Below are 20,371 nucleotides of genomic sequence, written 5' to 3' on the forward strand. Positions count from 1 at the left end.
GATCTCAATGTGTTCTTTCAATTTGATATTCAATTTCTCCAAGTTGTTTTTTTTCCTCATTCACCAGAATCTGCATAAATCTTAGGGAACTGCAGGTAGCTTCCTTTTCCCACAAACTTAAAAGTTGTAGGTTTCTACATCTAGGGGCTGGGAGCAAAGTAATCCGTAGACCCCGAGGGACAATCCCTCCTTTGATGTAATTTTCCAAACTTTGCAATTTCATGGAATTGGAACCCATAGAAAACATTAGTGTTCCTGTAGCTGTGATCTTCACTGGCAGAGAAGAGGCACATGCTCGACCTCCGCTGCATTCATTTTTAATCGGATTGTTGAAAAAAGTCCAACATAGTGCTTTCCTAATTCCAACAGATCCATCGACAATTACTGGGGTGGAGGACGAGCACCTTCAGGCTATGCGTGATGAGGCTCTGCAAAACCCACTTATTGGGATCGCTGGGGGATCCTATAAATTGCATATACTTTTCTCTTAGGATTAACCCTCTAAATTGGATCTCCAGTATCAGAAACATATGAACTGCTTTTTTTCAGAAACAGTGCCACTCCAAAGCATTGGTTGTGCTGAGCTGCAATACCACATAGAACTCATGGGCATGGGTGGTGCTGTTTCTGATAGAAAGCCACCGTGTTTTTGGTAAGCCTTTTAATGTAATTTAGAGCTCCTGCTGCCTGGTCAAAATTATTCAGTTGTTACTCTTATTTTATAGCTGCTATTCCCCTGAGTATTTTTGTTTTGTTTTATTCAAGTCCACTATACGGTTCCGGAGATATGAGCTTCTTTATTTAAGGCCTCTAGGATCCTCTAGGGCGTGTCCTTAGGCTGCGCTGCATAATTATTTTGAGCCACACCCCTTTGTAAAGAACAGAAAAATTAACAGTAAATAAAAAGGCCCATAACTCTGGAACCGTATGGCGGATTTGAAAAAATAAAAAAATGGTATATTCAGGGGACCAGCAGGAATAATGTAAGAGCAAAAACTGGACACTTTCACCTGGTGATAACGACAGTACATTTGAAAGCCACTCTCCATCCCACATGTAATGCCCCAAAATTGCCTAAAACGTCTCAATAATGCAAATTTTTAGAAACCACACCTGTTACGTAAGACCTCCCACATAAAAAAAAATGGACTGTTGAATGCTTACTTATATGTATACTTGCCCACAGGAGACCTCCAAGTGAAGAACTTTGCTGAACAAGTTATGCGTAGCCCACTAGTACTTTTGTAAAGTTTAGTGGTGGCATGAGCTGGCTTTCAGGAGATTTTGGAAGGCTTTGGCAATGTCTGGGATAGTTGCCAACTCATCTGGGAGTCTGGGAACTATCCAATTTTTTCCAGCAAAGTATGCTATACATAGCCTTAAAGCAAGCAACAACAATCAGAGTTGGGGACAACAATAACCATAAAGAGGGGATAGCGTAACAACATTTAAAGGCAGAACCAACCCGATTAGGAGGAGATTTGTTGTTACTCACGTGAGAGGCTTCTCCAGTTTGCTCCTCTGTGACCCAATGACTTCTCCAAGTGTGCAAAAGGCCTGACCCAAAAAGTCCTGAAGTGCAAGCACAGCAGATATAATAAAGAACCGTGACATTATGCTAAATCTACCAAGAGGTTTAATAATTTTTGAACTAATGACCCTAAAGTTACATGAAGGTCTAGGAATCATGGATTTCTATAACTAAATGCTCTGCTGATGAGTAGAAAATTAGTGTTTTTCATGTCACCAATTTTTACAAAATTGTGCAAAATTTAGTTTTTTTTTTTAATGAGTGTATTGCCGTTTGTGGACCATCTCTGTAAGAGAAATGTAGAATTATAATGCAATTATTTAAAATTTTTGGTCTTTGTATAATAGACAGAAACACCCCATATGACTTCCTAAATCCTAATTATTCATATTTGCATGAATATAAATGCCGCTGTCCTCCTGATTCCGGCAATGTTTTTGTTTTGTTCCTTCTCCTCTCCGTTCTTGAGATATGGCCCCTTCTTCCCTGTTTATAAATCTAGTCTTGTTACCAAGTGGGCGTGGTACCAAAGAACATGCCCACAGAAAAGAGAGGGACCCCACCCACTTGGATAACAATACTAGATTTATATACAGCGAAGAGGAGGCCATAACTCAGAAACGGAGAGGAGCAGGAAAAAAAGGAAAACTACGCTGGATTCAGGAGAACAGCAGCATTTACACCAGGTTAAAAAAAGAAAAAACACAAACATATTTGTGGCAAGTGACAGTTCTTTTTTTAATTGAAATGTACAATCTATTTTTTTTTAAATATTAACTAGCACCAAATACTTTTTAATTTTTCTTTACACTTTTTTAATGCAGTTTAAAAAAAAGCGTGTTTTTTCTCCATCTGTATTATGAAAGAGGCCATTTTGCCTGGAGCTGCTGCTCTACTCTGATAACTGCATTTAGAGATATGCTTTACATCCGTTATATAGACCATAGGAAACTGGAAACCGGAGATGTTAAATTTTATAAGTGGCCATCTTGATTGAGATGTTTTTAACAGCAGGGGGGGAGGAGGTGAGCTGTGACAACAACAATTGTGCATGGTGGATTCTATGTTATATACTGTATATAGGTGTTATTAGTCATTGTACAAGAGGAGGAGGTGAGCTGTGACATCACCTATTGTGAATGATGGATCCTGTGTTATCTACTGTATATAGAGGTGTTATCAGTCATTGTACAGGAAGTGGAGGAGGTGAGCTGTGATATCACCTATTGTGAATGGTGAATCCTGTGTTATCTTCTGTATATAGAGGTGTTATCAATCATTGTACAGGAAGAGGAGGTGAGCTGTGACATCTCCTATTGTGAATGGTGGATCCTGTGTTATTACTGTATATAGAGGTGTTATCAGTGATTGTACAGGAGGAGGAGGAGGAGAGCTGTGACATCACCTATTGTAAATGGTGGATCCTGTGTCATCTACTGTATATAGAGGTGTTATCAGTCAATGTACAGGAGAAGGAGGTGAGCTGTGACATCACCTATTGTGAATGGTGGATCCTGTGTTATCTACTGTATATAGAGGTGTTATCAGTCATTGTACAGGAGGAGAAGGTGAGCTGTGACATCACCTATTGTGAATGATGGATCCTGTGTTATCTACTCTATATAGAGGTGTTATCCGTCATTATACAGGAGGAGGAGAGCTGTGACATCACCTATTGTAAATGGTGGATCCTGTGTCATCTACTGTATATAGAGGTGTTATCAGTCAATGTACAGGAGAAGGAGGTGAGCTGTGACATCACCTATTGTGAATGATGGATCCTGTGTTATCTACTCTATATAGAGGTGTTATCCGTCATTGTACAGGAGAAGGTGAGCTGTGACATCACCTATTGTGAATGGTTGAATGGTGGATCCTGTGTCATCTACTGTATATAGAGGTGTTATCAGTCATTGTACAGGAGGAGGAGGTGAGCTGTGATATCACCTATTGTGAATGGTGGATCCTGTTATCTACTGTATATAGAGGTGTTATCAGTCATTGTACAGGAGGAGGAGGTGAGCTGTGACATCACCTATTGTGAATGGTAGATCCTGTTATCTACTGTATATAGAGGTGTTATCAGTCATTGTACAGGAGGAGGTGAGCTGTGACATCACCTATTGTGAATGGTGGATCCTGTGTTATCTACTGTATATAGAGGGGTTATCAATCATCGTAAAGAAGAGGGAGGAGGATTTCAGAGTAAAACATTCCAGTCTGACTTGTGGTGTCTGTGGTTCAGGCACTATGATTCAGCTGTCAGGTTCACTTTATATTAGACAGGCGGCTGTCCATCATTTGGAAGGCTGTGGTATGCATGTAAACGAGGAGAGGAAAGTTCCCTCATTTCCATAGCCGAGCAGTCAGCTGAGAACAATTAGTTTTAACATGAATAATCTCCGCCAGTGCAGACAGGCCAGAAATAGAAAACCTAAAATTACAGCTAATGCAAATAAATTTGCGCAGGCTGTGATGTTTCAAAGATGCTGATTTCCTCTGAATCACTGAGCGGCTGCAGCGCTTCTTAGCATGAAAACATTTTGTTTCCTGAATCAGGAGGCTGCAGATAGGAACGGCTGGAGGGCCGGGTGGTGGGCGTTCACCCCGCTGATTTTGATGAATAGGCCTGATTTTGTATTTTCAAATAAGGATTAAATACCCCCGAGAAAGCAACTTGTTAACGGGATAAATTAGTGTAAAAGAGGGCGGGTTTATGCAAATATTGATTTCTGTTTCTTCACTGCCCAATTAAGGGTTATTAGTCGCAGACAGGAAAATAGACTTTTATTCCGAGAGTGGGAGGAAAGTTCTCACAAGAAATCCTTGAGATTATAGTACGCTGGAAATCAAAGTACGGTAGATGGAACGAAATCTATGGTTACTGGGTGCCCTGGTCACAGGGGTTTCTGTTCTGCACTTTGCAGCAGATTTGCAATTTACAGCAGCACCCCCGCAGGAGACGAAGAGCATTACACTCTGCGAATAAAAATCAATAAGATTTATATTTCATGGAGGGGTGTTTTGGGTGTTCCTTGTATTCAATGTATGCCCTGATTAATGATCCTAACTTCAGAAACCAATCCTTTATTTATTCAGAAATTTCTATTAGGGCTTTTCAAATCAAAGGATTGCTCAAGAGTGACTCCAATAAGTAGATCCATTGCTATTATTAGTGTTTTTTCCTGTCTTAAATTTTTCTTTTTCCTGTTGCGGCAATTACGGTAATAATTTTTTGGGGAGTTTTTGACAGCTTTTTTTTTTTCATTCCCACTGAACTGAATTGAACTTACAATTATAGATGAGCGAATCTGGAGAAATTTATATTCTGAAGATTTGCTCAATAGTAAAATAAACATAGGAGGAGGCCTAGTGAGAACTGTAGGGACTAAAATGACCGAACCAGAGGGTGCTATCTTCGTGACAGGACCGTGATGGTGGGGAACTGCTTCAAAGGAAGAGGGGAGGGGTGAGGAAAGTATACCGTAATTATTAATACTCAAAAACAAATCTAGTCGGCGGCCTATTTGCTGAAATATAGACAATTTGGGGCGGGAAATTCGAAGCAACCTGATTGGCTTTAAATGGATTTGCTCATTGGTACTTGGTACAATACACTATAATGCTTCTGTAATAGTCTATTAGTAGGAGTACTAAAATGGCAGGTCTGGGGCCTTCACTAGGCCTCTGCTGCCATGACAACCCATTAGCATCTATTAGTAGGAGTACTAAAATGGCAGGTCTGGGGCCTTCACTAGGCCCCTGCTGCCATGACAACCCATTAGCATCTATTAGTAGGAGTACTAAAATGGCAGGTCTGGGGCCTTCACTAGGCCTCTGCTGCCATGACAACCCATTAGCATCAAGTAGTAGAAGTACTAAAACAGCAGGTCTGGGGCTTTCACTAGGCCTCTGCTGCCATGACAACCCATTAGCATCAAGTAGTAGAAGTACTAAAACGGCAGGTCTGGGGCCTTCACTAGGCCTCTGCTCCCATGACAACCCATTAGCATCAAGTAGTAGAAGTACTAAAACGGCAGGTCTGGGGCCTTCACTAGGCCTCTGCTCCCATGACAACCCATTAGAATCAATTAGTAGAAGTACTAAAACGGCAGGTCTGGGGCCTTCACTAGGCCTCGGCTCCCATGACAACCCATTAGCATCAAGTAGTAGAAGTACTAAAACGGCAGGTCTGGGGCCTTCACTAGGCCTCTGCTCCCATGACAACCCATTAGAATCAATTAGTAGAAGTACTAAAACGGCAGGTCTGGGGCCTTCACTAGGCCTCTGCTCCCATGACAACCCATTAACATCTCATGATTGTAATGGTGGAACATATGTTTTCCCACTGATCAAATGCTTAAATTTGACATGAAATGAGTTGCCTACTTTATCTTTATTATAACAAGAGTGTTGGGGACATGATTTTGTGGTACTTTGTAATATATTACAGACTCTCCTTCCACTTTTGTACAGATTCAAAATGGCGTCTGATGTAGGACCATGTGACCAGATATGTCCATTTAGCCTCCTCCAATTGTAAAAACAGAAGTTTTCTTTAATCTTTCATTCTGAGAAAAGGAGCCCGATACAGTCTGTGAAGACGGCAGAGAACCTGTATTAAGTGTACATTAGGAAATGCCAAAAAATCATGTCTCCGGGTACAGAAAAAGTAAACAATCCCTTAAAATCTGATAGTAAGAGGATCACACAGTGCATCAATGGGTCCGCCATTCATGCCCCTATGCTTGACAGAGTTGTTTTTAATGGACTCCATCGCGCTGCTGTAATTGAAGAGGCGGTGTCTCTCTTCATTGCTATGGCAGCTCAAAAAAATGTTAAACGCACTTGCTGCAGCTGCCGGGGCATGCTGGGTGTTGTAGTATCACAACAGATTAAGGAGGGCCAACTCCAGGTTTATGCGGGCCTTGTGCCTCAGAGTATCAGTGGGCTCCTCTTTGCTTTCGATTTTTACTCCTCTCCTCCCAAGAGTTATAACTTTTTTTATTGTTCGTTCGATAGATTTATATCAAGGTTTATTTTGACTGTAGGTTTTATCAGTACAACTTTGGGGTCTAAAATTACCGTTCTGCTATGATGCCCACCCACAGGCTTTATAAGTGTACAAACATGGCAGATTAACCCCTCAACCAGCAATCACGTTGTAATGGGACAGGAAAGGACATTTTCTCCTATTTCCAACCTTTTAAATGCTGCTTTTATGATTAGCGGCTTTGTACTCTGTCTTGTTTTGCCGGTATTAAAATGACTCCTACTCCTATCATTCTCCAATAACGCGACCGTTGATAAGCCGGGTATTATCTCAGCTCACACTTTACTTATTGATTCCTTGCGGCTTATTAGCCAGGACAGTTTCCTAACCTCCAGATAATCACTCTGTATTACAGCTGAAGCAGGATCTGGAGTCGCCACGTTTCCTGCGCTGCTCTATATATAGCCGGCAATCATTATGGAAGAGCCCTCTCTCCCCACAACTTGTACTGCGTCTTCAGTTCTCTACGCCAAGCACACCCACCGCATCCCCCAGCAGAAAACAAGAAATGTCCTCGAAAGCCTTGAAGGTGTCTCCGGAACAAGTTTGCTCATATAATTCCTTAATCTACTTTCCAGTAGCATCAATAGTTACGTGTTCGGAGAAACCTCCAGAAGACAATATAATGAGAGCAAAATAATTGTATCATATATGGTGAAACTGAGCAACAAGTCAGCAGGAGTATACTAATATTGGAGGTGGCACTCAAAATTATACGGATATTGGAAGGCAGGTTTCGTCTAAACGCAGTCAATAAGATAGATAGATGATATATAGAAGATAGATAGAAAGAAAGAAAAAAATGGAAAGAAAGATGAAGGAGAAAAAAAGACGGAAGAATGAATCATAGAAAGAAAAATATAAAAAGATGGGAGAGGAAAAAAAAGAAGGGAAGAAAGATGACAAAGGAGAGAAAAGACAGATGAGAGAGGAAAAAAGGAATAAAGAAGAGAGAAAAAAGAAAGAAAAAGAGGGAAAAGAGGGAAGACAGATGAGAGAGGAAAAAAGGGGGAAGACAGATGAGAGAGGAAAAAAGGGGGAAGACAGATGAGAGAGGAAAAAAGGAATAAAGAAGAGAGAAAAGGAAAGAAGAGGAACAAGAGGGAAGACAGATGAGAGAGAAAGAAACAAAGAAAGAAAAAAAGAAATCAAGAAAAAAGAAAGATGATGGAGGAAAAACGGAAGAAAAACGAGCGAGATAAAGAATGAAAGAAAGAAAAATAGATGAGGTAGGAAAAAGAGGGAAGAAAGATGAGAAACAAAGGAAGAAAGAAATAAAGAAAGAAATGAGGGAGGGAAATAGGGGAAAAAAATAAAAGAAAGAAAGGAGAGAAAGAAAGAATCAGAGAAAGAAGGAAAGAAAGAAAAATAGTTTTATAAATCCAATTCTGATCAGATGTGTTTAACAAAACAGAAATGTACCTTCTGTGGTTCCAATTTAAATGATGCAAAAAAAAGAAATCATGACACCAGGGATTAACGATCAGAATAAATTATGTTCTGCATACCTGTATATATCCGTATACATCGGCATGCAGTATATCCGTATACTTTAGTATATATCCGTATACATTGACATGCAGTATATCCGTATACGTTAGTATATATCCATATACATCGGCATGCAGTATATCCGTATACTTTAGTATATATCCGTATACATCGGCATGCAGTATATCCGTATACTTTAGTATATATCCGTATACATCGGCATGCAGTATATCCGTATACTTTAGTATATATCCATATACATCGGCATGCAGTATACCCGTATACTTTAGTATATATCCGTATACATTAGCATCCAGTATATCCGTATACTTTAGTATATATCCGTATACATTAGCATCCAGTATATCCGTATACTTTAGTATATATCCGTATACATTAGCATGCAGTATATCCGTATACTTTAGTATATATCTGTATACATCGACATGCAGTATATCCGTATTTATCACCATAATTCTTGTATATCATTATATATCTCTACACATCAGCATGCAGTATATCTGTATATATCAGAATGTATCTGTGCTCATCACTATATAGCTGTACACAGTCGCATACAGTATATATGTATACATCAGTATATATCTGTGTACATCAGTATAGATCTGTATACATCAGCATATATGTGTATACATGGGTTATGTTTAGCATGCCGGGCGGAGGGTGTCAGCTGCGAGTTATGAAATGATGGACGACTAAGTAAAAACCTAATTAGCAATCATGACTGCGCTACTCACGTGTTTTGATATATTGCAGCTTCGAGAGTCCACGTTGAACCTGAAGAGAAACAACATTTAATGTGATATTTATCGAATCGATCTTTTACGGAGTTAATAATGTGTAATAGTTGTTATATAAGCCAATATGGAGAAATACTGGTTATATCTGGTGGTTTACTGGTTTATATTTGGAGGTATACTGCCTAGATAAGGAGACATACTGGAACATATGGAGATATATAGGTATATTGGTACAGGTTATATGTGTAGGTATACTGGTTATATATAGTTAGACTGGTTATAGTTGAAGGTATACTGGTTGGATATAGAAATATACTGGTGATATGGAGGTATATTGGTTAGATATGGAAATCTACTGGTACACATGGAGGTAAACTGGTTATATATGGAGGTCTACTGGTTAAATATAAAGGTATACTGGTTATATGGAAGAATACTGGTTATACATGGAGGTTTACTGGTTCTATTTACAGGTATACAGTTATATATTTAGCGGTATACTGTTAATATCATGAAATATACTGATATATACTGTCTTTATGTATACATGCAGTTATACAAGATTTGCGGTTTATATGAGTTTTACTAGGAATATGGGGGTATATTATATATGTGGTGGCAAGAAAGTATACACTATCTATAGGGTATAGGGATCTACTGTACATAGATATATTGGTGACATGCTGGTGTATGTGGCGGTATATAAGGCTATAGCAATGTATAGTAGCTGTATGATATGAAGATGTATGGCGTACAGGGTTAAATGAAGTCGTGGGCTGGAGCACATATTCTTCCTGTGCGGTAATGTATGGTGTGGTGCGGTATTATGCATGATTGTGCGGAATTGCATCTAATAAATGACTATATTGTAGATCTACGCTATTTTTCACCTGCTTACATGTTTCTCGTGCAGGGTTTACTTTGTTAGTAACCTTGCTCTGCACCTTATATGTCTTATTGGTCTTGTTCCACAGCATTTAATATAAATTATTAATATATACAGTGAAAAATACATGTGTCTTCAGGCGAAACAGACACATGCTACGTGTGCTGGCCATGTATCCTGAGAGAGTCAAGTGGGTGATCCCGGCCACAAGACAAACCTCTCATAAATGTATTAAGGGCCCCGATGGTTATGGAGCTGACGGAGCTTCTTAATTAAATGTAATCATGAGATACCTTTAAATTACGGAGATTTCTCCTTCCCAGCTATCTGAGAAACAATTAGACTCCCAACATTTCCGCAAAGGGGGCAATTTGATAATTCCTTGGCGTCCGCAGATAGTTGTGAATCACCGTCACTGCTCTGCCAGTGGGCATTGTGTCCTCTCTGCCAGGCACGGATTACAAATCGCAATTTTTTTTGCTTCACAAGAAAAATATATATTAAAGGGATTATCCAGGATTAGAAAAAAAGTCCTATGTCTAATTAAAAAATAAAAACAGCGCCACTATTGTGCAAAGGTTGCATCTGGTACTGCAATTAAGTCACTTGAATGAGCTGTAAATACCAGACACATCATAAGGAGGACTGGCAGTGTTTTTTTAGAGGGATGGGGAGGTTGGATTGGACTTGTTTTTCCGCATCCCATATATCACAGCTCTGTATAGGGCCCATGTTAGTCCTAGACACATACACAAGGACCTTCCTTGTAGGAAGCATGGGAAAAACATGGAATCCAATCCAGGACTTCCAGCTGCTCTGTTAGGATGCAATATGAAGAATGGGAGGGTGCGACTCAATGAATATGGCAGCCAAAAAAGTACTAGGTGCTCTGTTATTGGTACTGCCAAACCAGACAGAAAAGGGATATATACTCATCCAACCAGCGTGTCCTTCTTCAGAAAATATTGGTCAATGACTACTTCCAGGCGACTTCCTGGAGTCTTCTGGGCCTAACAAGAAAATTGTTTTATGGTCCCTTAACGACTATGTAACACCAGTCCAAATCAGGTCTATCAAAAGTAAAACTGAGTCCACCCTGTGTCCCCTCTGTACACTTTCCTACCCAAAGGAAGACGAGCTGATCCATGTTTGGCCATACCCTTGTAGGACAAAAGGCACAATGATCCTACGGTCGACACTATGAGTCTATGGTCAACTCTTCCCCACGTCTGCAGTCACCCCAGAACCCATGGAGAAGTATAAAGTGCTGGGGTTTTTACCATCCAATGCCAACTTAAGGTGGATGGGTCATATCTCTAAGACCCCCATACTCATAGAAGAAAAGTTGGTCAAAAAAGACTATCTAATGCAGGGGTCTCAAACAGCATTCCTCGAGGGCCACAAACTGTGCGTGTTTTCAAGATTTCCTTAGCATTGCACTAGGTGCTAGAATCATTATCTGTGCAGGTGATTAAATTATTACCTGTGCAATACAAGGAAATCCTGAAAACATGACCAGTTTGCGGCCCTTGAGAAATGCAGCTTGATACCTCTGAAATGAATATGGGCACTTCTCGACTTTCAACTAACAGATGATGACACGGAATAGAAGAATTGGTCTCAGCCAGTCAGGGACCACTGATTGGCTGCAGCGTTCACTTGACACAACAATGTCCCATCACCCACTGGGAAAAGCATCATCAACATTGCCGGAACAGTGCCACTGTGGGAAGAGAGTATCTCTTGTTTCCATTTTCTATAGAGTCATGAATTGATCCAGCTGTGCACTGCTAAAAAAAAATAAAGGGAACACTTAAACAACAGAATATAACTCCAAGTAAATCAAACTTCTGTGAAATCAAACTGTCCACTTAGGAAGCAACACTGCTTGATGTTTTGGTCACTTTTGAATGTTGGTTGTGCTTTCACATTCGTGGTAGCATGAGACGGACTCTACAACCCACACAAGTGGCTCAGGTAGTGCAGTTCATCCAGGATGGCACATCAATGCAAGCTGTGGCAAGAAGGTTTGCTGTTGCTGTGTCTGTCAGCGTGGTGTCCAGAGGCTGGAGGCACTACCAGGCTGGATGGACAAACCAGCATATGGTCTCACAAGTGGTCTGAGGATCTCATCTCGGTACCTAATGGCAGTGAGGCTACCTCTAGCGAGCACATGGAGGGCTGTGCGGCCCTCCAAAGAAATGCCACCCACACCATTACTGACCCACTGCCAAACCGGTCATGCTGAAGGATGTTGCAGGCAGCAGATCACACTCCACGGCATCTCCAGACTCTGTCACATCTGTCATATGTGCTCAGTGTGAACCTGCTTTCATCTGGCGAATTTGCCAATCCTGGTGTTCTGTGGCAAATGTCAAGCGTCCTGCATGGTGTTGGGCTGTGAGCACAACCCCCATCTGTGGACATCGACCACTCAGACCATCCTCATGGAGTCGGTTTCTAACCATTTGTGCAGATGCATGCACATTTGTGGCCTGCTGGAGGTCATTTAGCAGGGCTCTGGCCTTCATTTCTTAAAGTAATGATGGCCACTTGTTTTTCTTTACTTAGCTGCTTTTTTCTTGCCATAATACAAATTAAACAGTCTATTCAGTAGGACTATCAGCTGTGTATCCACCAGACTTCTGCACAACACAACTGATGGTCCCAACACCATTTATAAGACAAGAAATCCCACTTATTAAACCTGACAGGGCACACCTGTGAAGTGAAAACCATTCCCGGTGACTACCTCTTGAAGCTTATCAAGAGAATGCCAAGAGTGTGCAAAGCAGTCATCAAAGCAAAAGGTTGCTACTTTGAAGAACCTAGAATATAAGACATAATTTCAGTTATCTCACACTTTTTTGTTAAGTATATAATTCCACATGTGTTAATTCATAGTTTTGATGCCTTCAGTGTGAATGTACAATTTTCATAGTCATGAAAATACAGAAAAATCTTTAAATGAGAAGGTGTGTCCAAACTTTTGATCTGTACTGTATATATATATATATATATATATATATATACATATAGCATCTGCTGTCACCCGCATGTAACCCCCTGACATCTGACATTTCGGCTGCACTCAGTAACCACCATACAGTACGGTATGTAAATATCCCTCCTTCATAGGCGTATAATCAGGTATCTCCAGCAGAAGATGACGCGCCTGACCTCCTTTCCTCCTTCCTGACTAATTAATTTCAATGGAAATGCACTGGAAACATTTCTGGCAAATTTTCTGTGAAATCGTCCTCGTCCTGTAATTCATTAGCACAGCGTGAACATCCGTCTCCAGCCCGTAATCCCACTATTTGCTCGAGCATTCATCTAAATCTATCATCACGCTGAAGCACGAGACACGCTCGCTAGTAAAGACGCTGTCTCTGGGGTATTTAATGAGGCTTTATGTAGTACCCCACTAATGACTAATGGTCCTCAATGTAGGAGACCACTTCACCCACAACTAAGGGGGCCGTCACCAACTGAAGTCCTTGTCTTCAATGACTGTACGTGGCAGCTATCCAGTTTTCTCAGACTGCAGAATGTATCTCTGGGCTATTGATGCAAGGAACTATATACAGTTGTGTTAAAAAATTTACATACCCTGGAATAATTTTTGCTTTCTTGGCCATTTTTCAGAGACTATGAATGATAACACCAAAACTTTTTCTCCACTCATGGTTAGTGGTTGGGTGAAGTCATTTATTGTCAAACTACTGTGTCTTCTCTTTTTAAATCATAATGACAACCCAAAACATCCAAATGACCCTGATCAAAAGTTTACATACCCCATTTCTTAATACCGTGTATTGCCCCCTCTAACATCAATGACAGCTTGAGGTCTTTTGTGGTAGTTGTGGATCAGGTTCTTTATTTTCTCAGATGGTAAAATTGCCCACTCTTTTTGGTAAAAAGCCTCTAGTTCCTGTTAATTCCTGGGCGGCTGTCTAGCATGAACTGCGCGCTTGAGATATCCCCAGAGTGGCTCAATGATATTGAGGTCAGGAGACTGAGATGGCCACTTAAGAACCTTCACTTTGTTCTGCTGTAGCCAATGACAGGTTGACTTGGCCTTGTATTTTGGATCATTGTCACGTTGGAACATCCAAGTACATCCCATGTGCAGCTTCCAGGCTGATAATTGCAAATTTTCCTCCAGTATTTGTTGATAACGTGCTGCATTTATCTTTCCTTCAACTCTGACCAAGTTTCCTGTGCCTTTGTAGCTCACACATCCCCAAAACATCAGTGATCCACCTCCGTGCTTTATAGTAGGAATGGTGTTCCTTTCATCATAGGCCTTGTTGACCTCTCTCCAAATGTAACATTTATGGTTGTGGACAAAAAGTTCAATTTTGGTCTCATCACTCCAAATTACCTTGTTCCAGAAGTTTTGTGGCTTGTCTCTGCTGTAAGTGAGATACTTTGTGGCATTTGCGCAGTAATGGCTTTCTTCTGGCGACTCAACCATGCAGCCAATTTTTCTTCAAGTGCCTCATTATTGTGCATCTTGAAACAGCCACACCGCTAGTTTTCAGAGAGTCCTGTATTTCAGCTGATGTTATTTGTTGGTTTTTCTTTGCATCCTGAACAATTTTCCTGGCAGTTGTGGACAAAATTTTTGTTGGTCTACCTGACCATGCTTTTGTTTTTACAGAGTCCCTGATTTTCCATTTGTTAATCACAGTTTTAACGCTGTTGACTGGCATTATCAATTCCTTGGATATCTTTTTGTATCCCTTTCCTGTTTTACACAGTTCAACTACCTTTTCCCGGAGATCCGTTAACAATTCTTTTGCTTTCCCCATGACTCACAATCCAGAAACGTCAGTGGCTGGATGAAAGATGCAAGAGTCTGTCTGGATCTCAGAAACGCACTCATCTTTCATGCACACACACACTGATTACAAGTAAACAGGTCACAGGTGAGGATATTACCTTTAGTAGCCATTCAAACCCATTTGTGTCAACTTCTGTGCATGTTATCAGGCCATAATCACCAGGGTAGGTAACTTTTGATCAGGTTCATTTGGATGTTTTGGGTTGTCATTATGATTTAAAAAGAGAAAACACAGTAGTTTGACAATAAATGTCTTCACCCAACCACTAACCATGAGTGGAGGAAAAGTTTTGGTGTTATCATTCATATTCTCAGAAAAAAAGGCCAAGAAAGCAAAAATTCTGCCGGGGTATGTAAACCTTTGAGCACAACTGTATGTAGTTAGCAAAACCATATGCATAGGCCCCAACCGTTCACAATCCAGTGAGAAAATCCCAAATTTGGGAAGTTGTCCCCGCTCTGTGTCTTTGAATATAATGGTGGTGCAGAGAGACGTCAGATCACTGCTCCACCATTCAGTTTGGTAACGTGACTGGGTAGTAGAAACCAGTATTATAGTGGGATGCACTTTATTGTAACACTAGAAAATTTTCATGAAATATCAGATGCACTTTAGAAACTGAATGGTGGATTTTAACTTTGGCGCAGCTCTCATGTTATCTTCTGACACATCTCAGCCTAGTGGCAGCTTGGACTTCATGGTTCCAGCAGCCGTAATTTCGCTATTTCTTTTCTTACATCAATGTTCCAGTTAAGTCAAATATATGAAGCAGAGATGAAGGCAGTGGTGGTGTGTGCATCACATTCCAACTTGCAGAAGATAAAAAAGAGTCTCCATTTTGGATGCTCCTCGTACAATTCCATTATATGAACATAAAAATAGATATTTTCTGAATCTGGCACACAGGATTCATTCACCGAGAATATGCAGCTCCCACTGACTCATCACTGTGTTGTGTTGAACGGGCTCGTGTTTAATGATGTACCTTGACTTGCAAATTTGCTTCCGTCTGTTGACTTGACAGTGGGAAAGCTTTAGAAAATGTCACAAACGTTCTGAATTTTTCATTTAGATGTGAGAATCAGACTGTGAGGGGAGAGCCGGGTTTCAGATATAATTAGGTGAAGGACTACTGTGCTTGACGGGCAGAGCGGCAAGAAGGCAGGAGCACAAAACCTAGGCAGGTCTGACACATTGTATTACTTGTCTGCTTTAAACTTTTTACCTTAAAGGGATTGCCCATTTTTTTCATGCTAAATTGATCATGTGTCAAGACCTGGAGGTGTCCTCTGGCATCTGGTACAAGACATTGGCAGCAGATCCTTTAAGTCACGTAAGTTGTATTGGGCGACGTCCATGGATCCCACATGTTTTTCCAGCCCAACCAACGGACAATCGATCGGATTGAGATCTGAGGAAATTGCACACAAGTAATTTCTTTGATCTTAGGCTCCAATGACCATGTCGCTGGATGTCCTTCTGTAAGGAGATGGACATACTGCCCACGTCACCTCTTCAAGACACGAGTACCGTTGTGATCTATAATGCGTATTGTGGTATGCGTTATTAGTCTTTGTGCTGTAATCTGCCCAGCAACAGGCAGTGAGTAGGTATGGATAGAGTTAAGAGTAGGGACGAACTCAGAGAGAAAGGGGCTATGTCGCAATATCAGTCTATTGTGGTATGTGTTATTAGTGTTGGCGTTGTAATCTGCCCAGCAACAGGCAGTGAGTAGGTATGGATAGAGTTAAGAGTAACTCAGAGAGAAAGAGGCTGTGTAGCAAGATCAGAAAGGACTTCCCGGTAGTGAGTCAGACAAGGCCTAGTTGCACCTAGCGCAAACCTTTGATCTGAGTATTCAGCAGAGCTTGTGAGTTGGGTGTCCCCAAAGTGACTGGAGACCAAAACAGTGTGATAGTGTGATCCAGAGAAAGGAAAAGTGACAAAAGGACAGAGTGATGCAATGAAGACAGGTCCAGGGACAAGACGCATAGCAGTATGGCCCTGAGTTTATAACTCAGAGAGGTAACGAGCCAGTGCAGAACAGGGAATGTGAGATGAAGAGAATGTCCTGGGTGAGAGTTCCAAAGCGTCCGAAAGCAGAGAAGCTAAGCACTGGCCACATTGCCAAACTAGTTCCCCTATGAGGAAAAGAGGATGTGGAACTGCGGGTTGAGAATAGGACTCTCACAAATTGGACTGTCGTACTGAGCTGGGCTGCGGTGAAGACAAAGGACCTTGAGGTAGAAAAAAGTAAACAGGAAGAGGTAGAGAGATCGTGTGTGAAAATGCTCCATATTGTAAAGGAAACATGTGTGAAGTTATGCACCCACCATCTATTTGACATACTTCCCACCAAGTTACTGTTAAGTAAAATACTGTTTATTTTTGAGTGGTGGTCTCCTTCATTGAACTGTTCAACATTCGGTCCTGGGCAGCCAAAGTCACAGACATCATGTGGCCTACAAGGGCGTAGTACCCCGATTGACAAAGTCCACACACCCAGCTAGGATTCTATCTTCATGTAGCATGCCGGGGTGTAGAACATGAGTACATCGCCGACGGCTACCGCCCTGCGCCAGATTACACCTCCTTGCACCAAGTTTGATAGGTGCTAACCTCTGCATACAACTTGCAAAAGACCTGACGTTTGTAGATGCCCTGACCCAGTTGGCTTGTCATCACCATTTGTCCCTAGAGACGCCTGCTTCAAGATGTGCAGAGCTTTGGACTACACGCTGCTGAGACTGAAACAGCGGGGAAATGTTATTTTTTTAATCCATGAGCACTTTGTGGGGGTCATCATATTGTTTGGAGGGCTATTTAGGGGGCCATCATGCCATTGGGAGGGCTTTCTGAGGTGCATCATAGCATTATGATGTTTATTTGGTGGGCCATTATAGCATTTGGAGGGGTAAATTGGGGGCCATCATACCATTTTCAGGGCCAATATTATACTATTTTGAGGGCTATGTAGGGGCCATTATACTGTTTGGAGGGCTGTGTGAGAACCATTATACTGTTTGGAGGGCTGTGCAGGGGCTATTATACTGTTTGGAGACCTGTGTTCAGACCATTATACAGTTTGGAGGACTGTGTGTGGGTTATTATACAGTTTACAAGGCTGTGTTAGGGCCATTATACCATTTTGAGGGCTGTGTGGGGACCATTATAGTGTTTGGAGGGTTGGTGGGGGCCACTATACTGTATGTGGTCAATTACACAGTGTGGAGGGTTGCATGGGTTCAGTTATACTGTGTGGAGGATTGTGTGGGGGCCATCATACTGTGCGGAGGGTTGTGAGGGAGCCATCATACTTTATGCAGGGCTTCATGACATCCATCATACTGTACGGCCACTGTAATGTATGGAGGGCCAGTATACTGAATGGAGGGCCATCAAACAGTGTGGAGAGTTGTGTTGGGCCATCTTATTGGGGGGAACACTTTTGTTGGCATAAAACCTTATGGGAGCCATGAGACGCATATCTTAGTGCATGGGAACACCAAGGGACTTCATAAACTCAGGGAAGCATGTACTGTATCTCTCATGTCTGTGTGTACAGTGTATGGGAAATATCACAACAGAAAATATCCACCCACTAGCTTAGAGAAAACTGAAATTTAGAGATAGAGCCAGCAGAGGGCAAAACTAGAAAATTGCAGAATACAGGTCATATAATGGCTACAACTAGTGTTACACTTTGGTGCAGCTCTTGTGTTATCGTAAGAGGAGGGCAAAAAGAGATGTTCCCTCAGTTTAAGGCCAGTTAGAGTGTGTATAAGCAAATGCCCATATATACTGGTTAAATATTGTAGGAAGAGAAAAAGTAGCGAGAGCTACATCACCAGAACTGTAAGATGACATACATGGTTCCTGAGGGGAAAAGGTCAGGTGGTAGCTGTGGCACAGTTAATAATAATAATAATAATAATAATAATAATAATAATAAAAGACTCAGGAGGGCAGTAAACGGGAGGGGTCGACGCCTGGAGCTGTAGTAGGAGAGACGTGTGAGGCCGCGGAGTTGGCCTATAGACCAGATCTGAGTGAAGGAACCAAGAGGCCAGATCCGAATGAAGGAACCGACAGACCAGATCTGAGTGAAGGAACCGAGAGACCAGATCCAACTGAATGAACCGAGAGGCCAGATCCGAATGAAGGAACCGACAGACCAGATCTGAGTGAAGGAACCAAGAGGCCAGATCCGAATGAAGGAACCGACAGACCAGATCTGAGTCAAGGAACCAAGAGACCAGATCCAAATGAAGGAACCGAGAGGCCAGATCTGAATGAAGGAAACAACAGACCACATCTGAGTGAAATTAAGGAACTGAGAGACCAGATACAAATGAAGGAACCGAGAGACTAGATCCAATTGAAGGAACCGAGAGACCAGATCCAAATGAAGGAACCAATAGACCAGATCCGAATGAAGGACCCAACAGACCAGATCTGAGTGAAGGAACCGACAGACCAGATCTGAGTGAGGGAACCAAGAGGCCAGATCCAAATGAAGGAACCGAGAGGCCAGATCCGAATGAAGGAAACAACAGACCACATCTGAGTGAAATTAAGGAACTGAGAGACCAGATACAAATGAAGGAACCGAGAGACTAGATCCAATTGAAGGAACCGAGAGACCAGATCCGAATGAAGGAACCAATAGACCAGAGCTGATTGAAGCAACCGAGAGACCAGGTCCAAATGAATGAACTAAGAGGCCAGATCCGAATGAAGGACCCAACAGACCAGATTTGAGTGAAGGAACCGAGAGACCAGATCCAAATGAAGGAACCGAGAGACCAGATCCAAACGAAGGAATTGAGAGACCAGATCCAAACGAAGTAACTGAGAGACCAGATCCAAGTGATCGGGAACGAGAGACCGGAGTTGAGAAATACAAGCTGAGTGAGCAGAGGTGGGGATGAAAGGGAGACCATCAGGTTGCAGAAGAGGGACGTCTGTGTGAGATGCCACTTCCAGTGTAGACGTACAGTACAAAACCAAGGGACCGAGACCATGCTTCAGGAGACGGAGGGGACCAGTGTGAGGGGGGCGTGCAAAGTGATCTGGATCTTGAGGCTTAATGGCGGAGAATCGTAGACTCACGTTGGGGCCTGTATCACATTTCATATTGGGTGACAGAGGTATCGGGCCCGATAGTGTCGGTGATGCTCTTACGGTTAAGACATTAGGACCAAGACGCCGTTGATGATACTAGTGTTTAGTTGTAATAATAAGAATAGGAGTGTGCAGCTAGAATTGCGTGAATATTCCGTGTAGCCAAATGTAGTGTATTTTAATGTTTATTGTATGCATTGATTCTGTGCCATAGGCGCCCTTTGATTGTGTAAATCAAATAAGTGTTGGTGAAGTTGCCACTGTCTCCTCATTCTCTGCGCTGTTGCATCCGCTCACCATTATCTCCTGATGGGTCTCATGGCTGCCATCCGAATTCTGCCCAGACATCTATTTTATTTTTAACTCAGTCCAATGTGTCTTTAAATTTAGCTTTGTCCCCCTTCCCTCCACCTCCATCACCTCCTTCCCTTGCAGGGAGAAAAGATTCCTCCGACTTCTCGACTTCTTATGGCGGCAAAAGAAATCACCTCCGTACCTCGACCAGAAAATCTGTCATCTCCCGAAAGCGACAGGAAGCAATTAGCATAAATTAGCATGAGACGAGAAGCGAGCACATGGCTCCAAAAGTTAACGCTCTAAAGCCGTCACATTCTAAATGACCATGTAGCTGGCGGCGCGCTCCCCTAACTACGCCGAAAAGTGTGAAATTATTCC

The 20,371-nt window shown here is 41.9% G+C and overlaps 1 protein-coding gene across 1 annotated transcript in view; it reads right to left on the bottom strand.

Moving 5' to 3' along the window:
• The window catches only part of CPNE9 (copine family member 9), a 231,918-nt gene that overhangs the window by 112,742 nt on the left and 98,805 nt on the right, over nt 1-20,371 (bottom strand). Inside the window, exons 6-7 of the mRNA XM_069736441.1 lie at nt 8,834-8,873; nt 1,496-1,572 (exon numbers count right to left, since the gene is read on the bottom strand). Of these exons, the coding sequence (XP_069592542.1) occupies nt 1,496-1,572; nt 8,834-8,873 (117 nt within the window). The remainder of the gene's footprint in view (nt 1-1,495; nt 1,573-8,833; nt 8,874-20,371) is intronic.

Source organism: Ranitomeya imitator, chromosome 8, assembly GCF_032444005.1.
Source record: "Ranitomeya imitator isolate aRanImi1 chromosome 8, aRanImi1.pri, whole genome shotgun sequence".
Lineage (NCBI taxonomy): Eukaryota > Metazoa > Chordata > Amphibia > Anura > Dendrobatidae > Ranitomeya > Ranitomeya imitator.